The 16,389-nt window shown below is 40.2% G+C and overlaps 1 protein-coding gene across 1 annotated transcript in view; it reads left to right on the top strand.

Moving 5' to 3' along the window:
* The first annotated feature begins 4,994 nt into the window (after positions 1–4,994).
* The window catches only part of PPP2CB (protein phosphatase 2 catalytic subunit beta), a 34,227-nt gene continuing 22,832 nt past the window's right edge, over positions 4,995–16,389 (top strand). The window contains exon 1 of the mRNA XM_042934459.1: positions 4,995–5,139. Within this exon, the coding sequence (XP_042790393.1) occupies positions 5,038–5,139 (102 nt within the window). The 5' untranslated portion in view covers positions 4,995–5,037. The remainder of the gene's footprint in view (positions 5,140–16,389) is intronic.

Raw genomic sequence — 16,389 nt, 5'->3', positions numbered from 1 at the left:
ATTGTCATTAGGAACCCAAGTTCTTTTTATCTTTCTTCTTAGCTACCCCTAACATGTGGTCTTTCATCTCTTGCTTTTTTTCTACTGGCTTCAAAATGGCTGTTCCATCTCCTACAATGAGTTCCAGGCAAGAGCACTTTGAGTTTACTCCCTTACAAGCTTTCCTGTGCAGCCCCTCTCAGCTACTTCTACTTATATCTCTTGCCAAAATTACACCACATACCCACTCCTAGGTATTTTTTTAAGCAGGGCCTTTTTTTTACTCCAAACAGAATTGTACAGTGGATATCAGCTAGACTACAGCAATCTCTGCTATACCAGTGTTAGCTAGTATGAAAACTATGGTATCAAAGTCATAATGATAAGAACTGTGATATTTTTATTAATAGTTTATTAATAGCAATGTGTAGTTTTTAAATTTAAATAAGGCATTTCCAATTTGACTTTATGTTTGTAATTTCATCATAATTGACGGAGATTCTGACACAGAATTCCCTGTGTCAATTTCAACAATATCATCTTCACATTCTGATCATCAGGTTTTTTTTTAACTAGAAGTAAAGATACTTATTTAATCTTTTGAGAATTATGGTGGTTTAGAAGAATATTTTTTAGAACAATACAGTGTATAATTTTAAATGTAGCATAAAACCTCCTACAATATTACAAAATATAAATATAAATGATTCATATTAAAACCATTTAAATCAAGAAAATTATCAATATTTATATATTTTAAAAGAACCTAGGGGTGCCTGGGTGGTTAAGCGTCCGACTTCAGCTCAGGTCGTGATCTCGTGGTCCGTGAGTTCGAGCTCCGCGGCGGGCTCTGTGCTGACATCTCAGAGCCTGGAGCCTGTTTCAGATTCTGTGTCTCCCGCTCTCTCTGCCCCTCCCCCACTCATGCTCTGTCTCTGTCTCAGAAATAATTAAACATTAAAAAATTTTTAAAAATTAAAAAAAAAAATAAAAGAACCTAGTCAGTTGTGTAAGAACAAATATAACATGTAATATTATTTTTTCAAGTTTGTTTATTTTGAGAGAGAGAGCAGGCAGGGGAAGGGCAGAGAGAGAGAGAGGAAGAGATTGAGAACCCCAGGCAGCCTCCATGCTTGGCACAAAGTCAGACACAAGGCTCCGAACCCATGAACCATGAGATCATGACCTCAGCCAAATGCAAGAGTCAGACGCCCAACTGACTGAGCCACCCAGGTGCCCTATATCTAACATGTAATTTTTTTTTAACGTTTATTTATTTTTGAGACAGAGAGACAGAGTGTGAGAGGAGGAGGGGCAAAGAGAGAGGGAGACACAGAATCTGAAACAGGCTCCAGGCTCTGTGCTGAAGCCCAATGCAGGCCTTAACTCCAGAACTATGAGATCATGACCTAGGCCAAAGTCAGATGTTTAACCGACTGAGCCACCCAGGCACCCCGAACACGTAATTTTAAGGCAAAGAAAGGATCTGCTGAAGTCAATGATTTTAAAATTCTTTGATCAAAAGGAAAAAGGTAGGAACGCCTGGGTGGCTTAGTTGGTTAACTGAACAACTTCAGCTCAGGTCATCTTCTTGGGGTTCATGAGCTGGAGCCCCACATCGGGCTCTGGGCTGACAGCTCAGAACCTGGAGCCTGCTTCAGATTCTGTGTCTTCCTCTCTCTCTGTTTCTCTCACACCACCCCCCCCCCCAGCCCTCTCTCTCAAAAATGAATAAACATTAAAAAAAACTTTTAGGGGCACCTGGGTGGCTCAGTCAGTTGAGCGTCTGACTTCAGCTCAGGTCACGATCTTACAGTTTGTGGATTTCAGCCCTGCATCAGGCTCTGGGCTAAAGGCTCAGAGCCTGGAGCCTGCTTTGGACCCTGTGTCTCCCTCTCTCTCTGTCCCTTGCCCACTCACACTTTGTCTCTCTCTGTCTCAAAAATAAACATTAAAAATTTTTAATAAAAATGAAAATATTAATTAATTAATTTAGGGGCACCTGCGTGGCTCAGTCAGTTAAGCCTCGGACTCCTGATTTCAGCTCGGGTCATGATCTCACAGTTGCTGAGTTTGAACCCTGCATTGGGCTCTGCACTGTGAGTGCAGAGCCTGCTTGGGATTCTTTCTCTCTCCTCCTCTCTCTGCCCCTCCCCTGCTCTCTCTTTCAAAATAAATAAACTTAAAAAAAAATTTTTTTTAATTTTTCTAAAGGAAAGGGGTTGGCAAATAAAAACAAGAACATTTCTGGTAAACAAAGAAATTTAGAACTGGCTTGCAAACTTAAGATTAAATGCAGTTTTACATGGCGAGTAATTAGCAAGGATTAGAGGTTGATGGTTATTTTCTGCAGGATGGAACACACAACATATACATACATACATACATGCATACATACATATGTGACAGAAGAAAAGTGCAAAGAAAGAAAGATGTTTAAGGATTATGGCTTTTATTTTTAATTAAGATGCCTTTACAACCAAAATACCAAAAACTGATATTGCACTCACCAAGTCTCCTGACTGGTCTGCCAATGTCCAGCCTTCCCTACTCCTGTCAGACTGCTGAGGTCATAGAACAGAAAGTACAGGAATGGCAGCAAGACAGACTTGGGTATTCATTCCTATTCCACCAGTTATTATCTGCGTGACTTGGACGTGTTTTTAAACCCCTACGTATCTGTTTCTTTATGTGTAAAATGGAGGATAATAGGATTATTGGAGGATTAAATGAGAAGATACAAGTGAAATGCATGGTCTCTAGGAAGGACTCAAAAAAGCATTCGTTTTTCCTTGACAGCATAACTTGACTAAACTTTTCGGAAGCACTCTTTTCACAAACTCTCTTCCCTACCCCCAACTCTAAGAACATTCTCTCACATTAACTCCAAACACATTTGCTTGCACTTCAAGTACTTGCCTCCCCAAACACTATCCATGGTTCCCATTTCTCCTCTGGGTATGTTTTTCTAATGCTCAATCCATTTTCTCTAGGAACTTTGAAAATAACCATTCACATTTGCAATCTGAGCTTTCCAGGTTTGGCTGAAACTCAGCCTCCTTTAAGCCTTTATAGATAATAGACTAACGTCCTCAGATACTGCAACATCTACTGCAATCATACACGTGTCCCTTCTCTTCAGTATTGTTTCATCACCTTTTCATGTTTTGTTCTTTAATGGGTCTAGTACTATTTACAAGTCACTTGAGATCAAGATTTCCTCCAGCCTGATTTCCCATCATATGACCTATTTCTGTTGAAAGAAGTAGCTTTCCAGACCACATTTCACACATGTGTTCTCTACCAAAAATAATAACAATTATATATATATGTATATATATACATATGTGTGCGTAATTATGTATGTGTGTGTGTATATATATATACATATATACATATATACAAATATATATATACATATATTTGTATATATGTATATATATATACATATATACATATATACATATATACAAATATATGTATATATGTATATATATATTTGTAATTTTTTCCTCTTCTCCAGGCAACTTCAAGGTTTTGCTCGGGGAGAAGGTTCAAACTGCAGTTCATATACCACCTTTCCTTATTAAAAAAAATTTTTTTTAAGTTTATTTATTTATTCTGAAGGAGAGAGAGAGCATGAGTAGGGGAGGACAGGTAGGGAGAGAGAGAATCCTGAGCAGGCCCCATGCTGTCAGCGCAGAGCCCAACATAGGGCTCGAATTCACCAATCTGTGAGATCATGACCTGAGCCGAGATCACGAGTCAGACGCTTAACCGACTGAACCACCCAGGTGCCCCCAAATGCCACCTTCCAAAAGCTTTCTGTAACTGTTGCCCAGGAGGGAAAAGACAACTAACATGTTAACCCCTTACTGTACTATTGGATAGGCACTTGTAAATGTTTCTTCACAACCTGAAAAGGTAGACCTTACTGAGCCCTTTTAACAGATGAGGAATCTGAGGCTGGGGGAAACTGGATGCAAGAACACACCTATGAAGTTGGCAAAGCCAAGATAGGAAACTTGCCTTCTTCTTTCACTTGGGTTGAGTTGGCAGTAGTATGTGCCTTCTATATAGTCAGTATGGCTGTTTAGCACCTGCTGTACGAGGGATCTAGCAGTTAACAGTTGTTCAATAAATATTTGTTGAATGTACAAATCATTAGAACTCAGGAAACACTGCAGTAAATGCAGTAAAGAATGCTGGAGCTGGAAGGGACACAGATTGTTGTCATACAGAAAATTCATGAAAGGGAGGCTTCAAGATATTAGGGTCCACAGCTACTTAGTTGCAGAGATAAGACTAGAAAGAATTCATTTATACACCCAATAAATATTGAATACTTGCTATGGGAGAGTGCTAGACTCTGGGGAGACAATGCAGCTGAAGAAAGGCACAGGTTTCCCAATTCCTCTCCAGAGCGCTGAAACAGCCCTGCCGGAGACTAAGGTGGGTCTAAATTCCCAGAGAAAAGGATGTGAAGGGAGAACCGGAAGAGATTGGTCTGGACCCCAAGTGAGTAAGAAGGGTAAAAGAGGAGCCACCCTTGACCCCCACGGGCCATTTGTCCTCCAAGCCACAAGGGGGCGCTGCAACCCTCCGCGTCCCTAGCCCCGCCGGCGCCGCCAGCTCGCCTGTTCCCGGCGGAAATGCCCAGGCGATGACGGAAACCCAGAGGGAGGGGAGAGAAAGAGCGAGAGAGGGGGCGAAAGAGCCGGGAGAAGCGGGCGGGCGGGCGTGAGGCGGCGGATGGTTAGCCTCTGTAGGGTGTTGTGCCGAAGACCCGCGCCTCACTCCCCCCTAAACTTCCCTCGCCCTTCACCGACTCCAGGGGCGCGCAGCCGGGCGGGCGAGGGTCTCGAGGCCCTGCGCCAGGAGCCGCCCGCTGGCCTTGGGCGGGGCGAGGGGCCCGCAGCCACCCTCCCCGGCTCCCTCCTCTCCCGCTGGGAGCTGGCGGCGGCGTCGGCAGCGAGAGAGGGGAGCGGCGCCCGGGGTAGGGGTGGGTAGGGGCGGGGAGGGGGGAGGGAGGCGGCAGGGAAGGGGGATCGGGCCGCCATGGACGACAAGGCGTTCACCAAGGAGCTCGACCAGTGGGTCGAGCAGCTGAACGAGTGTAAACAGCTTAACGAGAACCAAGTGCGGACGCTGTGCGAAAAGGTAAGAGAGAAAAAAGAAATGTGGGAGCGTTTGGCTGGGTGGGGGCGGCCCCTCCCCTCCCGGGCCTGTCCGCCCTGTGCCCCGCGTAGCCGGTCCGGGTCCCCGTCGGGCTGCGTCTCCCGGCTGGGACGTCCACCCGGGCGGCGGGACGGGCCATTCCATGACCTGGCTTCAGGGGGCCTCCCCGGGCTCCACCTCTCCTCTGAGCCCACCCTAGGGCCCCGTCCGGAAGCTCACTTCGCTGGCCTAAGGAGTCCGGTGGAGATGGGCGGGGAAACGTGGCATCAGGAATCCACGCCCTAGATTTTATTGGGGTCACCGCCGCTCTTCTGGGGATTACTGACCCTAACGTTTCACGTGGGGACTGGCGATCTCGGCGCTTTAGAATGCAGGCAAATTAATGCAGTCTCATTTGAAAATGCACCGAAAGTTAACCTGGATGTTATTACTATTAATGAACTTTTTAGTAGACGTAGGAATTTTCTCAGGTGAATCGGCCTTCAAAAAAATCACTAACCTGGGATGTGTCACGCGTTTGTTTGTGGAGGGATGGCTGTAATGGCGGGCTGATGTTTTAAATAGAGGTTGACTGTGGTTGAAACAGATGGTGACTGGTCTTCGCACTGAGTGGCCTTGGAAGCAAAATGTTTATTGTCAAAAAACGAGACAGCATGTCTTAAGTTTGGCAACGGTGATTACTTGAAATGATAAATGGGAACGTGTTTTGGTGCACAATAACCCTTTTCAAAAAGTTATTTCCGTTTCTATTCTATCTAAAGTGGGTTTGTTTTTTGTTTTGTTTTCCCCCTATCCCAAAGAATAATAAAATATGCAGGGGGTTAACTGCTGACAGTTGTTCTTGATTGAGTGATCTTGGGCAACTTTCAGAATTCTGTATCCATTGTTTTCTTAACCACTGGGATCATTTCGTACTCTCCATTTTAAAGTCTGGAATTTTTTTATTCATTTTTTATAATCGAGACTAAATTTTCACACGTTTTTGTGTAGAAAAAGTCCTATAGGAAAGAGTAACAAAGTTATTTATTCTTACTGCTGTGGGGTTTGTATTTTTAAGGCATAACCTGTAAGAGTTGTTTGATCATTTTGTTTGGAAATCAGGACGCCTCAGAAATGCATTGAAGAAGGAAATCATAGGGCACTCTTAAATTATGCAACTTACAGATGGAGGAGTAATAGCTAATAATCTAGAACAGTGTTTTTAACAAGTAAGGTTGCCAAGGACTGTTGTGTATTAAATAATTATAACTCTTAACACCGGAGAATTTCTGTAAATAGAACTGCCAGCCCAGTGGTGTTTTTTTTTTTTCTTTCTGAAACAAACATTACTTATAGCTTCAAGTCGACATTGTTTTCTTATTTGATAATCTATAATTTCACGAGTCTTAAAATTTCCATTTTAAATTTCTCTCAAGGCCTAGTGTCAACATTCAATTTTGAAATACCTAGTTTTGAAATTAGTTGAGTCTGTTAACCCTGCTGTATTAGATACAGACTTGAAGTTGTGAACAGAGTTGGTGTTGAATCAGTTTTTCCCTTTGACTAAAATAATTTTAAGATACGTTTATAGAGAAGAGTATTGTACCACTTCTCAAGCACACTTAAGTCACTTTATTTTATTTTATTCATTTAAGTAATTTCTACATGCAACGTGGGGCTGCAGCTCACCACCCCGAGATCAAGAGTCGCAGGCTCCCCCTGAGCCAGCCAGGCACCCCTCAATCACCCCCTCAATCACGCTTCAGTCTTAATCATCTGAGGAAGTTTTCTGTATTTGTTAAGAGAGATTATTTGTACTTCAGCACTTAAATAAATTGGACTACAGATCTCTAGGACCTTATAGGTATATTTAAGCTTATAAGTTCCTCACTCTTTTTAATTTTTTTTTTTATTTTGAGAGATAGAGAGCTCATGGGCAAGAGGGGGAGGGCAGGGAGAGAGGGAGACAGAGAAACCCAAGCAGGCTCCCTGCTGTGGTCACGAGCCCAGTGTGGGGCTCAATCCCATGAACCATGAGATTGTGATCTGACCCGAAATTAAAAGTCAGATGCTTAACTGACTGAGCCACCTAGCTACCCCACTACTTAAAAAAAAAAAAAAAAAAAAGCTCATATCCACTAAACATGAATTTTTAAGTGAAAATAACCCAGCCTTTTATCTGTGGCCTCTATCCCTTAGGTGGAATTGCCAATGGAATGGAGAAGTGTAATATAGTATTTCTTTCTCACCACCCTTTTGAGCAATGCTTAGTTTTACAACCCTCTCATGGCCACTGTGGTATTTCTTGGTGGCATATGTATTCTGTCTTCTAACCTTAGTCTTTGGTTCCCACTTTATATCTCTACCCCTAACATTCTTTTTCCTGACAGGTGTGGTATTTACTTACAATGAACTCTGGTATTAAACCCAGTCTCATTGCACCTCTAATTCCTGTTTTGTAAGACAAGAGTAACATTAAGATACTACCCGGATAGGGGCGCCTTGGGTGGCTCAGTTGGTTGAGCGTCCAACTTCAGCTCAGGTCATGATCTCACGGTTTGTGGGTTTTAGCCCTGCGTTGGGCTCTGTGCTGACAGCTCAGAGCCTGGAGCCTGCTTCAGATTCATTCTCTCTCTCTCTCTCTCTTTGACCCTCCCCTGCTTGCGTGTGTGTGTTCTCTCTCTCTCTCTCTCTCTCTCTCTCTCTCTCTCTCAAAAATAAATAATAAACATTTAAAAAATTTTTTAAAGATACTACAGATAAAGTACTGACAAGCAAGAAGCCCTCAGTGAGTGAATCTTAGAAAAAGCCAAGTAAAAATAGCCATTTTATCTTGTTTTATTTTTTATTTATTTTTTTAATGTTTGTTTTTTTTTGAGAGAGCACGCAGAGAGGGAGACAGAGAATCCGAAGCAGGCTCCCAACCAGGGCTTGAACTCACTAACTGTGAGATAGATGGTGACCTAAGTCGAAGTCAGAAGCTTAACTGACTGAGCCACCCAGGTGCCCCCGTTTTACCGCGTTTTAAATCTGTCATCTCATTTTCTTTTGGGAAAAGATGCAAATTAAATAGCTGTGTTGATGTGACTGTGTTGATGTGAGGTTTTATGTGTAGTGGTTGTATAACCCTGAAAAATATAGTTTCTGTATTTCATGTAGTCTCTGTTATCTGAAGCACAAAGTACTAGAATTAGTAACAATTTTGTGAAGTGACTTTAAACTCCTTGCCTGGTCTACTTAGTACTTCCTCTACCTGTCCAGGTCAAGAATGGCAGGCATAAAGAAGGACTATAAAAGAAAAATAAAATGTTAAACCTAGTTATACAGACCATCTTTTGGTTCAATTCTTTGTGACTACGTGGTTTTTTGTTTTTTGTTTTTTAATAGGAATCTTTTGGAGTCTAATGAAAATACTCTATAGGACATTGCTTTATATAGTGGTGATTTTTTTCCCTCAAAATTAAATTCCTGTTCTAATTCAGGTTGCTTAAACACTGAAGGAGTCAGCTGAAATTGAAACCAAAGTGGGACTGGTAAAAGCCCTATTTTGAGAGAATGGCAAAAGTAAGATCCATCCATCCAAAAGTAAGGCCATCCAGTGCCAAATGGGGAAGAACTACAAAAAATGTGGTCTGGCCTTCCAGGTTCATTTTTGTATAGAAAGAAAATTATTTGCATAAAATAGTAAGGTACATCTTCTGAGAGGACTAGCTCTTAAATTAACAGTCCAGCTTTTGAAGCTAATTGCAAATTTGACTAATGTGCATAGAGAATCAGTTTCTGTGATTCATTTCTGCAACAGCAGTGTGTACAGTAATTTTAAAAGATAGTATGCCTGGAGAGCCAGTCTGGCGCTGTTCAGGACATTGTGTGACTAGAACTATATTTAACTCTTGGTAGCATCTCAGGAAGAGGAACTTTTTAGGCTCTTTTACACAGTAAACTTTATTTTATACTGAAGAACCCGGGCAATGATACTGTAAGTAGGTAAGGAGATTTAGCTGTGTGCTAGCAGATCTTTATTCTGATGATTACAAAGTGCCTACTTAGAAAAATTTTGAGGCTTGGGGCACCTGGGTGGCTCAGTCGGTTAAATTTCGGACTCTTGGTTTTGGCTCAGGTCATGATCTCACCATTTGTGAAATTGAGCCCCACAGAGCACAGGCTCTGTACTGACAGCAGGGAGCCTCCTTGAAATTCTCTCTCTCCCTCTCTGCCCCTCCCTCTCTCAAAATAAATAAGCTTTTTTTTTTTTTTTTTTTTTTTTTTTTTAATTTTTGAGGTTTGTGTAGGAGTGTAAATATGTAAATCTTATGTTAAACTAATGGATATGTTTCTGGGTTGTGGCCTCAGCCTTGAAATAAACAGAAATATTAGGATATTACTTACCTCATTAATGTGAAATAGTGTGCTTAAATTCCTGAATGCTTAAAACCATCTTAATGAAGATTAGAGTCTCATAAAAATGAATGATTTTTGTGAGCAAGAAAAATCTCTTGGATTACATTTTTCTTTGATAGGTTGTAGCTAAAAAATAGTGGTCTTAGTAATCAGAAAGCCTAACTGGTGCTTCATTTTAACTTCTCTTAAGCTCGGGTGGTCCATTTGATAGAGTCTAAAATGCAGTGATGTAGAAAGTAGCTCCTTCCCTTCTAACTGTAACACAGAATGACCTCATTACAGTGGACTATGAGGTTAAAACCCAATTTTGCTGACCGAACCAGTCGTCATTTTCCATGCTTATCTAAGCCAGCCTCTCATAGCAGGCAGGTAAAGAAACTAAACCAAACTAGACTAGCACGAAATGCTAATGATTAGAAAGCAGACTTTTTAAAATCAGTTCATTTCCCAACTCTATATGATGTGTAAAATCATCTCTGTAGGTAGATAAAATGAAGATGTCTACATTACATATTTTTTTCACATGGAATAGTTTTCTTTGTAGTAGGTGCCTTTTATTCTAATGTGAAGAGGCTGTAGGAATTTTTTCTTCACGGTCTTTTCTTCTGGATAAATACTATGAGGGACTTGCTGAATGAAGTCCTTCTTTGGTAAAAGGAAACCAAATACCAGAAGTTGAAGATAAAATTAATGCCAAAACAATTGCTGTGTTTTAAACTGTATCTGTTTTCTGAACTTAGTTTTTCTAAGAATGGCATTAAAATCATAGATGTAATCTATTGCGTGTAAGAATTTGAGTCTACTTTAAATAGGAATTTTGTTTTGAAGTGATATGCTTATACTGATTCTTCTTCATGTAAACATAGTTAAATGTGATCCTAATCTTGGTTCTTTAAAATAACTTACATAAAGAAATATTTTCTTCCAGACTATTCCTTTACTAATGATTAAATCTTGTCTATGCTTCTTGTATCTTTTCAAGTCTAAATTTCTTTAAGAATCATATTAATCTAGGGAATGAGGTCAGTTCATTACTGATTTGGTTTCTTTTCTGGGGAATGGTGGGGAGCTCAAGCCCAGACTTGGTTTGCTGTCTCTCGTAGTCTGGGACAGTTGATTATGCCTTGCAAACTGCCCTTTTTTGAGCAAGAGTTAAATGATAATCTTGAGGTACAGTCTAAGATAAGTGACTTGCACTACAATGGCATTGTGATATAGCACAATGAAAGCATGCAAAGTTCCATTGAAGATCTGTTAAATGATATTTTATACAAAGGCGGTCATTTTATTTGGGGAATAGGATGGGAAGGTGAGATCGTACCCTCACCTCTTCCATCTTACATGAAATATTTTTTGAAGTGACCTTTTACCATGTAATTTTTTTAATGTGCCAAAGTAATATGTAGCCTATTCTTTAATTTTTCTCATTTCATTTCTAGAGAGGAAAATACTTACAAAGTGTCTTCTACTTTTGAAAGATTTCCCACACGACCTAGATAAGGAGCAGAGTTGGCTCTGCAGTCTTGCCTTTGCTTTAGTAGCAATAGAGACACTTCTTCGAGAAATGAGAAAGAAAAGAAAAGAATGGTCGAATAAATGCTGGCATTGTATTTTTTACACCATAGATTCAGCAAATTTTAGTTGCACTCCTGTGTGCCAGACGCTGTTCAAAGTGCTGGAGGTTCAGCTGTGAACAGAAGAGGAGACTGATGATAAACAGATTTAATAGAATGCCAGACGGTGATTCTTGGTAGGAAGAAAAGCAGAGGATAGAAGAGAGTGATGGGCTTGAGCTTAGGAGGCTCTTTGAACAGACTAGTCAGAGAAAGCCTAGCAAATTATTCATTAGATGATTTACTTTTGTGATCTGAAAGTGTGTTGCAGGAGTTAGAGGGCACATTCCCAAGACTACCCTCGTTTTTGACACCAGTGACACGTCCTGTGGGTTCCACAGCCGCTCTCTCAGGTTCAGTAATTCACAGGAAGGCCTCGCAGAATGTACTCGTGATTGCAGGGAAAGAATACAGATTAAAATCAGCCAAGGGAAGAGACACACAGGGCAGAGTTCAGGAGGGCCTGATGTCTTGTCTCCAGAGGCAGAACTGGCACCGGGTCACCCAAAGCCCTCATCGTGAATCACCTTGTTAGACCATCCAGTGGTCACAGCCCCCAGGCAGAGACACTCTCATGAAGCAGGACATTCTGGGGCTTAACAGTCACCTCCCAGTAGGCAAGAGCAGATGCCAGACCTCTCTTTGGGGAAGGTTCTTAACATATACAGATTTTTACTTCGTAACAAATTTTAGGTGACAAGAACTTGTAATAAATAATTAGGGGGAAAATAATGCCAAAATACATGAAGAAAACATGGGTAGATTTATCAGAATCTTAGAGTGTGTAGGATATGAGGTATTTTCCTACAAATTGAGTTGGTACGTTCTTTGTTGTAATTTCATAACATTTTCTTTTCTTGATTCTGTAAACTCTGAAAATGCAGAATGTTGACCATTTAATGTTTAAAATATTCTTTCTCTATTCTTGTAATTTTTACCGGACATTTTAGCATTTTTGTGTAGTCAGATGGTTCAGCTTCTCCTTAAACTTTGTACATAAGAAACACTCGGAAAAGAAAAAAATTCAGATTCCTTAATTCCATCCCAGAAACTGATTATGTTTTGGCATGTCCAAAAATCTGCATTTAAAAAAAATATGTATTTTTTTTAATTTATTTATTTTGGGAGAAGGGGGTGAGGCTCAGAGGATCCAAAGCAGGCTCCAGACAGCAGAGAGCCCTATGTGGGGCTCGAACCCACAAACCATGAGATCATGACCTGAGCCAAAGTGGGATGTTTAACTGACTGAACCACCCAGGTGTCCCTGCATTTTTTTTAAATGTTTATTTTTGAGAGATCGAGTGAGTGGGGGAAGGGCAGAGAGAGGGGAAGAGAGAATCTAAAGCAGCCTCCACACTGTCAGCACAGAGCCTGACGTGGGGCTCAAACTCACAGACTGAGATCATGACATGAGCTCACATCAAGAGTCAGATGCTTAACCAGTTGAGCCACCCAGGCGCCTCTACCTTAAGTTTGGATCAGCTACCAACATTTTTTCCTTTGTGTTTTCCATGTTGCAAGATGTCTCTGAGAGCTTCTTTACTGAGATTTTTGCCAGCATCACTTCCTCTGGGATATATTCATTCTCCTCATCACAACCACTTTCTTCATATATGTCAATAAATTTCCTTATTTATTTATGTCACTATTTATTTTCTAGCTGCGTATTTAGAGCCTCTCCAGCAGCAGCAGTATCCATATCTCATAGCCATTTCTTTGATATATTTTTTATTTGAATTTCATTTTGAATTTTACCACTTTTCATTTCTTTGCTGCAGTTTCATCATTGTTGACCAAATCCCTCTTTTTGAGTATCCATTTTTGTAAAATGTCACATGAGTTTATTGCTAGAAGATAAGGAGGCAACATAGCTGTACATTTTGCTCTCTGGGTGTAAACCTAAGAACAAATGTGCTATGACCCATCCCTAAAAGTTTTGAAAGAAGTGATGTGATTGTTATTGATCGTGATGCTGCACCTCTTGCTTATATAGTAACTTGTATACCAGCAGCAAAAAATAATAATAAAGTTTATTTATTTTGAGAGAGAGGGAGAGAGCACATGAGCAGGGGAGGGTCAGAGAGAGAGAAAGTCCCAAGCAGGCTCCTCACTGTCAGCAAAGAGCCCAAAACAGGGCTTGAACCCACATATCATGACATCATGACCGAAATCAACTTGGACGCTTAACTGACTGAGCCACCCAGGCACCCTGCAAAAAAAAAAAAAAAATTTTTTTTTAAGTAGGCTTCACACCCAGTACAGAGCCCAGCATGAGGCTTGAACTCACGACCCTGAAATCAAGAGTTGGCTGCTTAACCGACTAAGCCACCCAGGTGCCCTAGCAGCAGAATTTTTAATTACAGTAAATATACTGTGGTAACTTAAATTTGAACCTTGTTATTGTGGGCCTAATTTAACTAAACCATGGTGACTGAAATTCATGCATATAGGAACTAATACAAAGTGAGAATTGCCTGTATTAAAGAGAAATTATTGGGGTAGGATTCATATCCACTAAATAATTTTTTCTAACCCCATTGGGCTACAGCAGTATTTCATACATTTTCGTCACCCCAAAAAAGAAACTCTGTGCCCATTAGCAGTTACTCCCCATTTCACCCTTCCCCCATCCCTTGGCAGGCACTAATTTACTTTCTCTATAGGTTGTCTCTATAAAATGTCTCTATTCTAGATATTTTATATAAATGAAATCATGCAATATGTAGTCTTTTGTGTCTGGCTTTTTTCAGTTAGCATAAAATTTTCAAGATTCTTCCATGTTGTAGCACATATCAGTACTTCATTCCTTTTATTGGCTGAATAAATTTCTATCATATGGATATAGCTCTCTGGTTGTTTTTATAATTAAGTTCTTGCCATCTGGATTTTTTTTTGAAGTTTAAAATTTTATTTTTCAGATTTAAAAAGGACTTTTTAAAAATTTTAACACAGAAATGTAGGGAAAAGAACACAAATGCTCTTCACTGTTGCACCCACCTTCCCCGACCACTGCCTTCCTACCTCAGAGACAAACATAGTTTTCCAGACCTTGTTCTTGAGAGGCAAAAAACATCTGTTGGGGAGGGGAGTGTTTTTGGTATAATGTTATTATTAAAATGGGATCATAGATATAACATCGTAAAACTTTTTTTACTGAACAATATATCATGACCTATACGCATACACATACCTCATTCTTTTTATTTCAACAGAGTATTTGACTTATTTTTATGTGTGTTTCCAGGCTTGAAATTGCTTGGCAAACAGACAGATTGACTGTTGCTGAGCTGAAAGGAAAAGTTCATTTCCTTGTATTTAAAAAAAAGTCAGCTGTCATTTATCATTTATGGAAGAAGCTTGTAACTATATGGCTAAAGTCAAAAACACAAGAAATAGCAAGTGTTGGTGAGGATGTGGAGAAAAAGGAACGCTTGTGCACTCTTGGTGAGAAGGTAAATTGATGCAACCACTATGGAAAACAGTATGAAGTTTCCTCAAAATATTAAAAATAGAATGATCATATGATCCAGTAATTCCACTATTGAATATTTATCCAACGGAAACAGAAACACTAATTCAAAAAGATATATGCGCTCCTATATTTATTGCAGCATCATTTATAATAGCCAAAACATGGAAGCAGCTGAAGTATCCATCAATAGATGAATGGATAAAGAAGATGTATGGTATAAATGCAATGCAATATTACCCAGCCATAAAAAAGAATGAAATCTTGTCATTTGCAACAATATGACTGGACCTAGAGGGTATAATGCTAAGTGAAATAAGACAGAGAAAAACAAATACCATATGATTTCACTTGTATGTGGAATTTAAGAAACAACAACCAAAAGAGACAAAAACAGACTCTTAAGTACAGATAACAAATGGGCGCCTGGGTGACTCAGGTAAGTGTCCGACTTCAGCTTAAGGTCACGATCTCACAGTTTGTGGGTTCGAGCCCCACATCGGGCTCTGTGCTGACAGCTCAGAGCCTGGAGCCCGGTTCGGATTCTGTGTCCCCCTTTCTGTCTCCTCTTCCCCCACTTGTGCTCTGTCTCTCAAAAATAAACCATAAAAAAAGATTTTTTTTTTAAAAAAAGTGATGATTACCAGAGGGATGGATGGGGTAAGGGCATGGGTGAAATAGATAAAGGGGACTAGGAGTACCTTGAACACTGAGATGTGTAGAATTGTTGAATCATTCTATTGTACCCCTGAAACTAATATAGTACTGTATGTACTAATATAGTACTATATGTTTGAATAAAAAATAGGTCAGATGTCATTTATGGAAGAATCTTGGAACTATAGGAGGACAGGCACCCTGCTTATATTAACTTAGGTCTGTAGGATTTTTAACTTCATTTAATCTCATCTCTTTCATAGATCAGTCTGTTCTGTAGACTTAAGATGAATTTACCTATGTTTTAGAGCAAATTATTTACGTGTAAATAGAGGGGAAAGAAAATTTGCATACTGACTCTGCCAAAACCAAATACAGTAGCTTTTCATTAATATGGGTCTGGTGATGGGCACCAGCACAAAAACAGAAATAGAATTTCACCTGTTGGGCAGGGGAGATTTTAGTACATTTACATACTATGCGTTCCTAAAACATGGGTAGGAGGGAAAATATTTTTTCCTCCTATTTTATGTAAACATCATTCCCAAATTTTTGTTTTCTCAGTTCTCTTCCTAAGATAGATTTGGTTCATAGCAACAAGAAAGAACATGTCTTAAATGGGTGAGAAAGGAAACCAGTTTAAATGGATGGGTATACAGCATTCCATGCAGCAGTAACAGCTTCCTGCCAAGTGGCATTTACCATCCCCACAGTCCTTCACTTTACAGGTTTAAACTTGGTCTTACCCGTGTCCTAGAGATAATTAAAGTTTGGGTGTTAAATCATTAAAAATCACTCGGGGGGGGGGGGGGCGGGCGGCCCCTGGGTGGCTCATTTGGTTAAGCATCCGACTCTTTGTTTTGGCTCAGGTCATGATCTCACGGGTTCGTGGCTTCAAGCCCTGCATGGGGCTCTGCGCTCAGGCAGTGTGGAGCCTGCTGGAGATTCTGTCTGTCTGTCTGTCTGTCTCTGCCCTTCCCCTGCTTGCGCGTGCTCGCTCTTTCAAAATAAATAAACTTAAAAAAATCATTCATAAGAATTACATATACAATCACAGGTGTATAAAAAGAGTTGACATAGCAGTCCTGAGACTACTATCTGTAGAAAGGCCTC

The sequence above is a fragment of the Panthera leo genome, chromosome B1 (genome assembly GCF_018350215.1).
Source record: "Panthera leo isolate Ple1 chromosome B1, P.leo_Ple1_pat1.1, whole genome shotgun sequence".
Lineage (NCBI taxonomy): Eukaryota > Metazoa > Chordata > Mammalia > Carnivora > Felidae > Panthera > Panthera leo.
This window is presented reverse-complemented; position numbering and strand designations above follow the sequence as displayed.